Below are 15,010 nucleotides of genomic sequence, written 5' to 3'. Positions count from 1 at the left end.
CTGAAGAGGGTCTCATGAAAGGGATATTTTACCAAGAAGAATGGGATAAATGCAGCTAATTTAAGTGAAACATCAGAGCTTCCTAACACAATGCACAAATGGAAAAAAAATTTTCCATAGGAAATTTTTATCTTTAAGCTACAAAAAAAAAAGAGAGAGACTGGAGGATGGGAGGAAAAGGAGATTGTGGAGTACATTTGGGTTAGAAATATTGTTTGTTCTTATATTCATCTTTTAGTACTGGTGATTAAATCGAACAAATCTTTATGTGTTCTCACATTCAATTTTAGGACTGATGATTAAATTGTACAAATCTCTGTAAGTTCCTATATTCACTTTTAGGACGGATGATTAAATTCAACAAATCCTTGTATATTCTTACATTCATTTTTAGGAGTCGCAATTACATTGAATAAATCTTTATAAGAGACCTCTAGATAAAAAAATAAAAATAACAATTTACTACATTCACTCAAGTTAAAAAAATATACAGACACAATGACAATTTCAGAATTTAAGCTAGCAAAACTTCATAGTTCCACAAGTGAGACCTGGAATATTTACTGTATTTTTCTGATTCCACATTCCCCCATCCAAATGATGGCTTCTAAGTTTAAAATACTTGCAGACCTTTCAGCAGTGATGTCCAAATAAAAGGACATTAAAAAGGTAGACTCCTCTTGAAAATTATGTGAGAGCTTCCCTTAAAAAAATAAAACAAAGAAAAGAAAAAGTTTTCATGAAGTTTTGCTTACCTGGAAGACTCCACAAACCAGAAACTTCCAGAGTTCTTAATTTTTTCTCTAGCTCAGCGACACGATTTCCTAAGATTCTGGAAAACGAGATAAAGTGACAGTAGATTAATGTGCATTCTGTCAACTCTCAGGGCTGTGAGGTAGCGACCAGGAAAGCCCATGGGTATCCTAATAGAAAAGTTTGAGGTTTAGGATATATGCTAAAAATGGAACATTAGTATGTAATATATATGTGAGTGTGTGTGAAAAATGCAAGCTGTATTGAAAGTACATATTAAAATAAAAAGTGAAATGAATGATTAAAAAATAATAAAATGCCATTCAAGTTAGTCCTCTCTCAAAAGGTAGTTCCCCTGGGGAGCTAAAGAATTATTCCACCAATGCCCAAAACATCTTACAGAATTTCTATTTGGTACATGCTCATTGCTAAAGATAACAATGAATTCTGAATACCCTTAGTAGTATTATTACATTTTGATTCTCTGAGGGTGGATCTGATTTGTGGAAACCAGGTTTAACAAATAAGACAGGTGGACACGCTTGGTAATGTTGCTTTGAGCCAATTGATAATCAGGTCAGCCATCTTAGACCCAACTTTTTTCTTACTGATGTCCATATTCCTGATACCTGGCACGATGCTTATTGTATTGAACATCTACCATGTTGTAGATGTTCCATGGTAGATGTTCAATAAATATATTTGATTAAACAAATGCTTTTCTTTTCTCATGACTTATAAGCATCTATGGGAAGAATGAAAAAAAGGTATTTCGAGAGTTGTCAGTAATTGCAGAATCATTAGGATAATTAGGCTGCTTTCCAAGGTAACCATTCTGACTCATTCTGATATATAAGTTCTGGAATGTGCATTTCAAAAGAGCGTATTGTTTACTTGGAAGTCAGACTTTGTCCATATGCATGGATAGACGTGTGGGCCTATACCCTCCCCCTTCACTTTACGCAAAATTAAATATAGTTGGGAAATGATTTGATAGCATCTAAAACTTCAATCAGTTTCCATTGGCCTGGAAATTGAAAAACCAGTCTTTACTTTATTTGGGGGATTTTCTTGGCACCGCTGTGCTAAAATGATGTGGAAATCACCTTAATAGCAAAGTTTCAATTCCTTTCAGCAGGATAAATCAGAACACCAGAATTACTCTCTTTATATTCCAGAGATAGCTGTGCACACCCACATACACACAGAAACATGAATATGTATGTATCTACACACAGATATGGCTCTGGAGACATCCTTATTTTACCTGAATTGACTTGCACCATCTTAATTAATATTCCCTTTGAGTTCACAGAAAACTCTAGAATTACTATATGTGGTTTTCTTCAATAAGCACTTAGAGCTTTTCTTCTTTTCCTTAAGTCTTAAAATTCTGCATAGTCTTTATCAATTACTTTCAATTTTCACTCTATTTGTGGGGTCTACTTTGCTTTCATGTCCCTGACCCTTCAGTAGACACTATTCTTCGTAATCTCGCTTTCAATATTTCGTGCAGACCTTCTGATCCAAGCTCCCTTTTCAGCAGCTGATGAGTTTGAGATGCAATCACACCTGTGCTCAAGTTGATGCCTGTTTCTTAACGAGATCAGATCGTCTGTGTGTGGCCGCCTCTTGGAAACAAAAGATAAAGCTTCACTCCTCTGTGGATGCCGAGGGATGCTGTCTGAGCAAGAATGTTCAAAAGTGTGGCAAGATGTTTGGTTCTATTTTTTCCTGATGTTTCTAGGTAACACGCCCTGTCTCTCAGAAATGGAATGAAGTGAGTTTACTGGTGTCCCCCGTATCTACTTTCAGGGCCTTTGACTACGGTTCTCAGTGGCTGCTTTCTTCTTTGGCCTGACACTTACCATCCATCTGATGCAGGATTGGAGGTAGAAAGATGGACCCCGAAAAAGTTAGTAAAAATAATAACACATCAACAGTCGCAACTGCACTACAATTAACACAGCAGCCAACTCACCTCTCCTGAGTCGTTAGTATGAATCAGGAGTCCTGCCAAACATGCTCCTAACTTACATTATCTCACCTAACTTGACGAAAACCCTGCCCATCTGCTGTATTATCATTCCTTTTATGCACTGGACCCTATGTCACAGAGAGGTTAGGCAACTTGCCTAAGATGCACAGCTCACCTAAAGCTCTGTCTTTTCCCAGCTTCCAGCAATCTCATCCACCACAGTCATTTCTCATTAGGAAACAGTGGCGCAGAGTCATGCAACTTGCTCAAAAACACAGGCAGGACTCAGTGGTGAGTCTGGATTGGAACCTAAGTCTCCATCTGCCCCCGAAGTGCATTTTCTCAATTCACAGTCCACAGTGGCCCTTGAAAGCAAGCCTTCTCATGGTTTTTCTCACGCCTGCATCAAGTACTCCTGGAAAACTATTCATATTGAAGTATGGATGCAGCCACAGTTGACTTGAAAAATATAAACCAAGATAATTCAAATAACAAAGAGGGACTTCCTGGTCAGCGTCCCACTGGAAGAATATGGCAGGGAGCCAACTGAGCCTGGTGTGACCCAGCCCAGCGAGAGGAGAAGGCCTACCTGAGTCTTACTAGCTGGCAACACTGACGGGAAAAAGTCAAAACAGAGTCCATTTGGTTCAGTGTGACCCATTCAACAAACAACCTCCAGGACCCAGCTCTCCATAAAGCACAGCATTACAGGCTACAGGGGACAGGGGAGAGAAGTGGACCCTATCTCTGCATTTGAAGGACTACAAGTTCAGATGTACATACACACACGCGCGCAATGGAAGGCTTAACTAACAGCTGGTATTCATTAATCACTTCTGTACCAGGTATGCAACACTCCGTAAGTGTCTTGTAACAACTGACAAGGCAGTTCTTCTTAGCCTCGTTTTGTAGATGAGGAAGCGGAGGCTCGGAAGGTCAGCTAACCTGCCCAGAGTTACGCAGCTGGGAAGCAGAGTGGCCAGACAAAATGTAAATACACAGTCCTTCAAGAGAACTGAAGAGCTGAGTGGAAGATGAATCCAGAGAAACTGGTAGGGACCCACATCACGAAAGATCTTGTTGCCATATTGAGGATGTTCAGACATTTGCACATTGGCAATGGGAGGAGAGGGAAGGGGTTTCAGCAGGCAAGCAGCGTAATGAAAGTCAGGTGAAGTATTGTTGGTGTGGAGTTGAGAACAGCTGGGAGCAGAAAGATCACTTTGGAAGGGCACGGCTCAAACAGGGGATGGTACAGCCTAAGCCAAGCCGGGTGGGTATGCAGGGAAGCCAAAGGAATCTGGTGATGATAAGAAGATAGAAGAAGGGTTTGAGATGCCTGCAAGAGACCCACACAGACATGCTGCGTGTGGGGAGAAAAGGCAAGGACCCGAGAGGACAGAGCTGAGAGTGCAGGCCTGCCGGGCTCAGGGACAGAGCTGAGGGTGCAGGCCTGCCGGGCTCAGGGACAGAGCTGAGGGTGCAGGCCTGCCGGGCTCAGGGACAGAGCTGAGGGTGCAGGCCTGCCGGGCTCAGGGACAGAGCTGAGGGAGCAGGCCTGCCGGGCTCAGGGACAGAGCTGAGGGCGCAGGCCTGCCGGGCTCAGGGACAGAGCTGAGGGCGCAGGCCTGCCAGGCTCAGGGACAGAGCTGAGGGCGCAGGCCTGCCGGGCTCAGGGACAGAGCTGAGAGTGCAGGCCTGCCGGGCTCAGGGTGGATCCACCAGGTCACCAGCCCCATGTCCGGGTTAGAAAGACAGGGTGCTGAGGGCCTCTGGAGGCAGGCAAGAGAGGACTGGAGAAGGAAGAGCTGGAGGGGGGAGACAAGAGCCAGGGCAATGTGGGGCCTTGGACGCCGCGGGGAGAGAGTCAGGGTGGGAAAGGTGGTCAACCCTGGCTTATTCTAGAAAGCGGTCACACAGCTTGGAAGTCAAGAAGAGGCCACTTAGAAGACATGCCTGACCCTGGCAAGAGCGATGTTTCAGGATAGTGGAAAGGATGGAAACTAGAATCGAAGGGGCAGGGCTGAGACAAGAGCAGGCCACGAGAGAGACGAGTCGAGAGGACTCTGCGAGCAGTTTGCAGGGAAGAGGGGGAGCAGCCTGGGGTAGTAGCTCGAGGCACAAATGGGCTTGGAGCTGTTTTTGTCTTTTTTGGTAGGACAAGGGAGATTGTTAAATCAAGTTTTTATTTGGTTGTGGGCTATTCCAGGATAGAAGAGAGCTCAGCATAGGTCCACCCAGCAGGGCACCTCCCCAAGACACCAGGCCTTCGGCAGATGTTCCTGTAGTGGTTTTAGATAACGATGGGACCATGGAGGGTGGGATTAGGAAGTTGGGAAGCCAGGACTAACTCAGGAACTGTCTACCACCGTGCTTGCTGTCTGGAGCAGGGACTCTTGGGTGAGGGTCCTGGAGCAAAGTCCCTGCCCACCTGGATCTGCCTCTGCCCCCCACCCCCATGCCACCCCCAGGTAGCCTTCTGAATCTCCGCTCTCATCTACAACACCTTTTTGCTGCTCCCCAAGATCTTGAATCCCCAAGCGCATCCACTGTTGGCTAGGGAAGAAGGCAGCAATTGCAGCATAGCAGAAAGGGTAGCGGAGGTCACCAAGTCCTCAGGTACCCCTGCCTGCCACCCCCCACATGGCCAAGATACAGCCTTGCTGGGAAGGACAGCACCAAATGCAGTGAGACACAGCTTTCACAACGGGCTCTTCTACGAGTGTCTTGCCACCCAGTTTAAAAGATAAATGAACCTCGCCCCTTCTTTAGCAAGCACCAGACAACTGCCAACTCATTGGCAAGAAGTCCCTCCAGCAAATTGCCTATTAATTGAACGTCACTCAAAATGGAAAGTACTTGGTTTCTTCATCAATTCTTCGAGATGGCTCCTGTGGGACCCTCTCCAGGGGGTAACTGCCAGGCAGTGGAAACCCTGCAGGGGAGCACACACTAACTGAAAGGAATACCTTTACTCCCATTTATAACGCTCCAGCAAAACGAAGCGATTTCATTATTTCGGTTACGAAAGGCTACATCATGGGGAATAACAGCAAGAAGACGAAATTCACATTCTGTTCTTAGCCCTCACTCCGTTTGTAGTATAATTAGTTTCTTTACATGCCCCCAAATAAAACATTCATTAAAAGTGTCAAATGTAAGACTTTCTAAGTATTAAAGATGGCACATTAGGCACCTTATGTACTGATAGGAAGCAATCTCCAAGATCTATTGTTACGGGGGAAAAAAGCAAGGTGCAGAACAATGAAAAAAATGCTTTTTTTTTGATAAATACTAGCTTCCATTCATTTAAAAACCACATATCTATATAAATATATGTGTGTTTACATGTGCATGCATAAATATATTATGCACTTGCTTGTTGTGAATATGCTTCTTTGGAAGGGTAGATAAGAAACGGGGAACAGTAGTTTCTTCCAGGAAGGAGATTTGGGTAGCTGAGAAGAGCGGTTTGGAGGTACACTGTTGTTTAATATTTTAACATTTAAACCAGAAGATGATGCAATGGTACATTTCAAAACTATTAAGAGTATAATTGTGATGTGTTACTTAGTTCAATGTAAGCATTTCACTTAGTTCAATGTAAGCATTTCACATTGTATATCAAAGTAGTACCCTGAACCCCATAAATGCATCAATGTACAAAGTTACGATTTAATAAAAAAACTAAAAAAAAAGAACTCCCAGAAAAAAAACCATAAGATGGCTCAAAAATTAATAAAAGTAGTTAAATATGAAAGAGCACATTAAAACAAAAACAACCATGGCCGAATGAAAGTGTCTGTCTCAGTAGAGGAAGTACTGTGACCTTGGATAATGTAAGGGCTGGCAGTGAGGATGGGCAGGGGCACGTTAGGAAATCAATCTGTCAGGAGAGGCTGGAGTCCTCTGCAGAGGAGGGGCAAGACCAAGGCTACAGATCCTGCCCTTGGCAGGCAGTGGGGACTCAGGCGGCTTTGCAGTCGAGGCTTGTGCTGGGCTCAGAACTGTAGTCAGCGGTGGGGGAGGCAGGGCTGGGGGGTGAGGATGAGGCCAGTGGAGGGTCTCCCCAAGGAAGAGGTGATGAACTGGGGGAAGAGGGCAGAAGGGGCAGGAACAAGAGGACCCCTGATGGCCCATGGTAACAACTCAGGAAATACACATCCAATAAATGAATGCAGAACAGCTGTGAAGCTCAGCAACCATCTAGATGTGCATGTTAAGGGAGCAGAAGCGAAGGGTTAGAAGATAGTTCAGTCATCCATTGGTAAAGTCATCAAGAGCACTCGCCATGGGCCCAGCACTGGTCTGAGCACTGGGGGAGAACAGTGACTAACACGGACAAACCATAGAGCCCTGGGACAGCAGGTGACAGGGACGTTTGTCGAACCTGGGTGTTAGAATGGAGGACAGAGCCCATTTGATGGTCATTAAATCATAAATGGTTGTATAACATTCTATCTTATGGCTTTTCCATAATTCTAATCACTGCCCAATTAAAAGACATTTGGGTTTCCTTTTTTTTCTGCTCTTATAAACGAATCCATAGTGAACAACCTCACATATCATTCTGGGTATCATTCTGGTTTTATTCTTTAGGATACATTCCTAGAAGCAGACAATCTGGGTCAAAAAGCACAAACATTTTGAAGTGTTTTAAAACTCATTGACTTTGAGGACCTGAAAGATTATCTAGAGAAACTATCCCCCTCACAACTGGAAATGTGGGTCCTGCTCTTGACAAGAGATCTGAGAAGTGTCTGCAGAGAATACGGCAAAGACAAGGCCTAGGTCCCCTGGGTGGGGGAGCAGAGCAGAAGACAGACAGAAAGGTCAGGTAGGCTTGTGGCGGAGGTGGGGGAAGGGAGGCGGCAGGGACAAGACTGCGGAGAAAGTTCAAGTTTCCATCATGAATCTCAAGGAAGGCGGGTTTTTTAATGGAAATCTGATGTAGAGAAATTAAGGAGAAAAGAGACTGAAAGAGGGAATTTGGGGATACTGGTGACCTGCAAAGAAAGAATACTGTGAACTACAAGAAGAGGTCCTGGGAGGTATTAAAGCCAAGGTCACTCTGTGCTTGGACTCCCCTGGGGCTCATTAAGACCAAATTCCAACCAATGCCTCTGGACTTGCATTTCTAAACAAGCTCCCACCCAACCCCAAGCAATTCTAACGTAGTTGAGATCCTCTGTCCTAATAGAACCCACTTACAGAGGGGGGGCTATAGAGGCCTAGAGGTGGCCCTTTTCACAAAGATTCCCGGGGAGTGGGACTCCTGGGAAGGCAGCAGGACTGGGGAAAGCCCTGGGGGTTCAGGGTGAAGAGGCAGAAGAGCAGGAAGTTGAGCAGGTTGAGAGAGGTGGTCCCAGCGTGAAGCAAAGGCTCTGACAAGGACAGAAGAGGAAAGATGGTGCTGCCCACGAGGATGGTGGGCAGGGCAGCTCCTGGGAGGAGGGGGACGGGCAGGGCGGGGGAGACACTGTCTTCAGGGCCAGGGCGGCCACACGCAGAGGGGCTCATGCTGAGAAGTCCCATTTTCTCGGTGAATGAGGAGCTGAAGTCACCTGCTGAGAACCCAGGGTGGGTTTAGAAGGTGGGAAAGATCCCCCATGAGAGATGAGCCGCTTTGTAGAGGCGAGGACACAGCAGGCTCCCAGACGTGAAGTGCTACTGGGGATTCTCTTTCCTTCTTCCTCCTCTGAAAAGTATCTGCATTTCAGCATCTGGCTTTTCACTCCTTGGCTGAGATTTCATTTTTCAAGCAGGTTTAAACCTTCTCCCGTCAATAAATTACCCTTGTCGTCCCTTCGCGATTGCCTGCCTCCCTTTGCTGCTCTCTGCCCCCTTCCACATACATCTTAATCTCTGGTGCGCTCTTCCCTTCACTCCGCCTTCTCTCTTTTCTATTTTGTTTTTACAGTACTTTCAATCATCCTCCAGCTGCCTCTCTCCGTGCCCCCAGCCCCGACCGACTCCCTCCTCTCCTGGCTTCCCCCTGCTCCTCCTCCCACACTTGCATTTTGATTTCTCCTGTAGGTCTTTTAAGCACGACTAGCTAAGTAATTTGCAGGGCCCAGTGCAAAGTAAAAATGTGGGGCCCCCTTCTAAAAGAAATGATTAAGAAAGAATTCCAAGACAGTGACAGCAGAGCATCAGATCAAGTGTGGGGGCCTTTTGAGCAAGAGTCGCATGCCCAGGAAGCTGGCCCCAGGTCTAATATTTATTGCTTTAACTTATTGCTTATTCACCATTCTCTGAACACTTTCAAGTTTGCCTTTGTCATCTCTAACGGTCGCATCAATCTACTTTAAACTTGCCTGATTTTACACATCCCGGCCAACACGCTACTCAAAACAAAAAAGACATTCTGCTCTAATTACTACTACCCTTCCTTTTCACCGTCTTTTTTGCCTGTCTGGAAGACTGACTGACGTGTGACTCCCTTATAGGCACAGCCACCTGTTGACATGATGCTTGGGTGGATCCTGCCATTCAAAGAACCTCAGCACCATGCGGTGAAGTTCCAACGGCACTGAGCCAGTTTCCCCCCCTAAAAGGAGACCCAGGGGAAGGGAGAGTCAGATCAGCCAGGTAATTATCCTGTGGAAATCACCCCTGCCATACGTGTCACTTGATACATGGCAGGGTGCAGTGACAAAGATGCTGATACAAAGCAGAAGCCTTGTTCTAGTTTAATACGTTTGCCTCTACGTTTGAGGGGTCTCACCTCCTTCCCTCCCCGCCCAGCCTTCCCCCTGGTCGACCTTCGCTCCTGGTAGCCTCCTCTCATTTCTGCCTTGCACACCCCGCAACCCAAGGGTCCAGCCACCTACTTGTTGGTTTGCCTCTGATGCTGAATGACCATGTTTTTCTCGTGGATCGTCTCCAACAGGGCTGTTGCCAGAGATTTCAGGTCAGAAATGGACTGTGGGGTTGCTGGCAGGCTGCATCCGTGATCCTCAGACAGCAAATCCTGAACTAGGTGGGACGTAAAATGTAGAACTCAGTTGTAATTCTCCTGGAATGCTGGAATGCAAACCCATGTTACTTCTTCCTGGATAGGGATAGCTTCCCAGCTTCTAAACGCTAGGATCTTGCAGGGAGAGGCCACCTTGAGAACTGAGAGTAAAAGGAAATAAAGTCCAGCATGAAAGCTTAACGGACAGGAGGACATCCTCATGGACTTTTTATCAAAAATGTTTTAAAAGGATGATAATATTTGTATTTGTAAGTGATTTTAAACACTTTCATACAGTCTAACTCATAAAGATTTAAATTGGAAGGGAAAAAACCCTAAGAAGTATTGTTCATTTCCATTTCATGGGAAGGAAAGCAAGGGACAGAAACATTTAGGACCGTGGCTGAAGGTCATACAGCCACACCAGTGACAATGATAATGACGTCTCGCCCTGCTCCTTGCTTCATATCAGAGTCTCCCACACGGAGATATCCCTGGCAGGTGGCAAGATAATTTAGGAGATTTTCCAAAGTGCAAAATACGTTTTGTATTTTAATGGTTTTGTATTTGTTTGAAGGTATTATAGAAAAGAATATACATGGCATAATAAACCTGTGATTTCGCAGATGCTGCTACTTAGGAGAAGGGCAAGTAAAATGAGTCACCTTAAAATGGATTCAAAGAAAAACATTAAGCAAATAATAGCAAGGTGATGGAAAGATATGGCCAAAGATTATACAGCGGATTGCAAATGTCTAACCTTGGGGAAACAGGACATTACACAAAGGCTAGCTATTCTTGGGTGCTTATTATTACACTAACTGCCAAATCACATTCATGGCCAAATACAACATGAAGCCAAACAACACACATAGTTTGGTGTCACTGAAGGATTCAGACCGATGTGAAGTGGCCCATCTCTTGCCTGTAACCCCACCCTGCATGAGTCTCTGCTGACAAATCTCTGGTTATCTATGGACAGCTCTGACCAGTTTTGAATGTGTCTACTTCAACAAGAATCATTTCTGATTTGTCTCCATGCCACTTATATGAAGGAATAATCCAGGTGTGGCATGACTAGCTTAGCACATAGTAGGACTACCACTTCCTTTATGCCAAGTGTCACTATTAATACAATGTAAGATTTCCTTAGCTTCTTGGGCAATGAAATACCATTGATGACTAGCATGAAAATACTGCCTACTAAAACCTCTATGCTTTTTTCATACGTGGTGCTGCTAAAACTGGGCTATTCTCCTGGAATGCAAACCAATGTTACATCTCAGAGGATGTGTTTGGGCTGGGCTCAGAATTGTTTAAATCCTTCTCAGAGGCCGCCACCCCCAACCACAGCAGGGGCACCATCTTACCCATGGAACTTCAGCTGCTTCACCCACTGTCTGTTCTACCCTTGGGTCATTCAGCGCCTGCAAATCTGTCCTTTCTGACTCTCAATGTCTGTTCTCCAAGTCTGGTTTAAATTCTTAAACATACACTTTTATTGATGATTGATTGATTGATAGATTTATTGATTTTAGACAGAGTCTCACTGGGTAGGGTGCTATGGCGTCATAGCTCACAGCAACCTTAAACTCTTAGACTTGAACGATCCTCTTGCCTCAGTCTCCTGAGTAGCTGGGACTACAGGTGCCCACCACAATGCCTAGCTAGTTTTTTTTTTCTTTTCTATTTTTAGTAGAGATGGGGGTCTTGTTCTTTCTTAGGCTGGTCTCAAGCTCTTGAACTCAATGAATCCACCTGCCTTGGCCTCCCAGAGAGCTAGGATTACAGGCATAAGCCACTGAGCCCAGCCCAATTTTTAAACATACTCTTTAAAGGTAGACAAACTAAAAGATAAACTAAGAGGTAAACTAAAAGACGGAAAAATAAAATAGTATAAATCTTTCATTATATATCTTTGAATGCCATTTCCTCCATGACTATGTACAGAAACATACATACAATATTTTTCCTTCAAAAATGGGTAAAAGGCCTTATTTTTTTTACTTAACACTCCTCACAATGAATATCCCATAAAACATAACATTTAATGACTCCTGGACATTTATGTTTGGTATTATAACTCATGTATGAAAAACTTTCTTGTGGCAAAATGTTTGCTTATGTCTACTTATTTCTTGCTGGTTCAAAGAGGGGCAGTTTGAGAGACTTTTCACCACAGGTTGCCAGAGGTTCATATCTTTCATTTACTGATGCCAGCAGATTGTTGGCAGTGTGCTTGTCATCACAGTTTTCCAGCAAGGGTGCACCAGATTTGCAGCCCTGCCACAGTGTGAATGGGGCTGGCGTTCCCCACATCAATGATAACTCTGAGTGTCAACAACCAAAGACAGTTTGCTATATCTGGTAGCCAGATCTAAACTTAGACAGGCTACTTCACTTAGCATATTGTCGTTTTCTCTTTAAAAACAATTCCAGGGTGTTCTTTTCTGGGTGAGTGGGAAAAAAGAAGATGCTTGGAAAAGAGCCTTGCTTGTTATGTAGGCTGGAGACGCAGCGTTTTTATTTTTTTTTAAGCCACCCTCGTGCTGATTAAGATAGCTGCCATATGATAGCTGCTGGTCTGCACCACCAACAACCAAAAAGTGGGCCAGCTGACCAGGCTCAACTTGAGGCCTACGCTCAGAACCGAATGCCAAATACGAAGTGTCAGAAGCGAACTCCCTCTGCTGTGTTTTCCCTGGGGACTGCTCTTGGAAGATCATTATTTTTCATTGGAATCAACAAGAAAATTGCAATCAATAAAAACTTCCTCAAAAAGGGCACATCTTCCAGGATAAGATGATTTCAGTGGCTATGGGATTTTTCTATTCTGATTACAAAGGCCAGGAAAAAGAAGCTGAAACACATCCTCTGAGAGGCTAAATCGGTGATTAGGGAAAGGAAAACAATCTTGGGAAAGAAGAAGGCAGCATATGGGAATAGACTCAAAAGGGGCCAATTATTAGAAAAACTTCCAATGTGGTGGTTCTCAAAGTGGAGTCCCTAAGCCGGCATCAGTAGCACCAGGGGACTGTTTAGAAACACCTATTCTCGGGGACCACCCCAGACCTACTGAATCAGAAACTCCAGGTGCGACCCAGTAATGTGTGTTTTCCCAAGCCCTTCAGATAATTCTGATGCAAGTAGAAATTGGGGAACCCCAGCTCTAAGGATTGCCGTGGTTCCTAATTCACAAGACCAGCCATTTGGAGGAGACGTGGGCTCACAGTGGCAGCATTCTGCACTCCTCAGATGCGCCCCAATCCCCACCCCAGCACAATATCCTACCTTGCTTTGCAGACAGGACTCCTGTCAAAGCACTGCTGCTGGAGTTCCCCTGGCCCTTGGAGTTTTTCCGCCTCTCCAGAGCATTCTACAGCGGCATTGGGAGACAGTAAAAACCTCTGTCAGAAAAGCCAATAATAGAAAAATACCTAATAGGTGCCTCCTCCCACCAAGACACAAGGACTCCTAGAGACCGCAAGTGCTGGCTTAAAACGAGGAATTCCAAGTCTCTGACAAAGAGTGATAATTATTACAGGCCTGGCAAAGAGGTTTTGTTTGTTTGTTTGTTTTTGCACAGCAGAACGACAGCAATTACAGTCTCCTGTAAGAGTCCTTATTGGAATCTATTTGGGAGGTCAGACTAGTACTAAAATGCACTCAATGCACATCTGTCAAATTAGATCGAAACTGAAACAAGAACACAGCCTGATGTGTGAAGTCACAAGTTACCGAAATCCTTCTGAATAGATAGGAGTTGGTGACGAGGCTTATTTTCACGTACCAATGGTGGAATCTGGGAGAATGTGAGGGCTGGATTGGAAAGAGGCCTATGATCGATTAGTGATAACTGCCATGGACACAGATTTAAAAAGTACATATGTGCCACCTATATACCACTCCTGGAACAGACTCTTACATGAAAATTAATATGTAGTGTACAGCCAGGGCTTGGCACATGGAGCTGAAGAAATGCTGTTAATGAATGTATCCACACATTTAAAAAAATTATGTATTAATTATACAATTTTAAAAGTTGTATTCTTCTTTGGCTGTGTATATATAGAGGGTGTGGAGGAAAGTGTGGCCCAGACAGAATGGAAAAGAACAGCATGGTGGCTTCTGAGAACAACTGTTAATGTCAAACGTCAGGAAAATAAGGTTCTCCAGAGCATCGGGATGGCTGTAAAATTTCACCCTCAGGAAGAGAAATCAATCTATTTTCAAAGTAGAGAAACCCAAGAGATTTTTCTAATTATAACACTTACAACTAACATCTGCAGAAATAGATATTATCAAACTAATGGTGCTGGAATTAGACTAAATAACAGTGGGGAGAATTTAAACATTCTGTTCTTTCAGGGTGACGTGAACATTATCGTTTTAGATTGTGATTTCCCAATCTACATTTCTTCATCACTCAGAAACCATTTTCTTATGGATAATTGTGAGACAAATAGCATCAGATGAGTGAACATTTTATAGAGAAAAACAAATAAGAAACCAAATATGGAGGCTATGGAGCAGACGAGCCCAGAGTGAGGGTCTCAGCATGCCTTGTTCAGACAACAGCCACAGAAAAGAGAGCTTGCAAAAGCGGCTTTGGTTTTGTTTGTTGTCTGCGGTTTAATTTTTCCTGGTTACCCTCGGTAAAGCTGTTATTGGACTCTATTCGGGAGGGCAGACTAGTACTAAAATATCTTTGGCACATAAAAGAGAATTAAAATAGAATGACATTTAGATGCACAATGGTGAATCATCATCATTGTTGTCATGATTTTTCTACCTTGTACTTGGCAATGTTCGATTTCAAGAGGTTGACCTCTTCGTGGAGTTGCTTTAATCTCTCTTGAAGGTACCTGGAAAAGAATATATATAAGTAGGAAGTGTTTGGGGGCAAAATAAAAAGAAATGCACTAAAAAGGGAAAAAAAAACACAAAACGACTTGCCAGAAGAGTCATCTTGTACACAGAATGCCTCGCCTGGCTCACCACAGTCAGGAGGAGAAACATGTGAATGTCTGTGACTTTTTTTAAACGGATGCGGTCAAGGTCAAGCATGCCCAAATCAGACACCCCACTTTCAAACAGCCCTCTCAGAGATCCCCTAAGGGGTATCAACACGGTTTTCGCATAATTCTCATTAAGATGATTCCACTGGGAAGTAAAGCAGAAGAGGCGACACCAGACCAGACACCAGGTTAGACGTTCGCATACTGAAATTCGCCTCGGGGAAAAGAAACAGCTAAGGGAATTTCTCAATTTATTTTCTTATTCTTTTCCCTCTCCTTGATAGCAATAACAAGCAGCTCTCA

At 44.1% G+C, this 15,010-nt stretch overlaps 1 protein-coding gene across 3 annotated transcripts in view; it reads right to left on the bottom strand.

Annotated features, from left to right (window-relative positions):
• The window catches only part of CCDC149 (coiled-coil domain containing 149), a 101,269-nt gene that overhangs the window by 13,885 nt on the left and 72,374 nt on the right, over positions 1-15,010 (bottom strand). For all 3 annotated transcript variants that reach the window (XM_053577736.1, XM_053577737.1, XM_053577738.1), the window contains exons 7-10: positions 14,482-14,554; positions 12,981-13,065; positions 9,565-9,709; positions 756-832 (exon numbers count right to left, since the gene is read on the bottom strand). In XM_053577736.1, the coding sequence (XP_053433711.1) occupies positions 756-832; positions 9,565-9,709; positions 12,981-13,065; positions 14,482-14,554 (380 nt within the window). The remainder of the gene's footprint in view (positions 1-755; positions 833-9,564; positions 9,710-12,980; positions 13,066-14,481; positions 14,555-15,010) is intronic.

Source organism: Nycticebus coucang, chromosome 23 (genome assembly GCF_027406575.1).
Source record: "Nycticebus coucang isolate mNycCou1 chromosome 23, mNycCou1.pri, whole genome shotgun sequence".
NCBI classification, from domain to species: Eukaryota; Metazoa; Chordata; class Mammalia; order Primates; family Lorisidae; genus Nycticebus; species Nycticebus coucang.
Note: the sequence above shows the minus strand (reverse complement) of the source record. Positions and strands in the feature narration are given on the sequence as shown.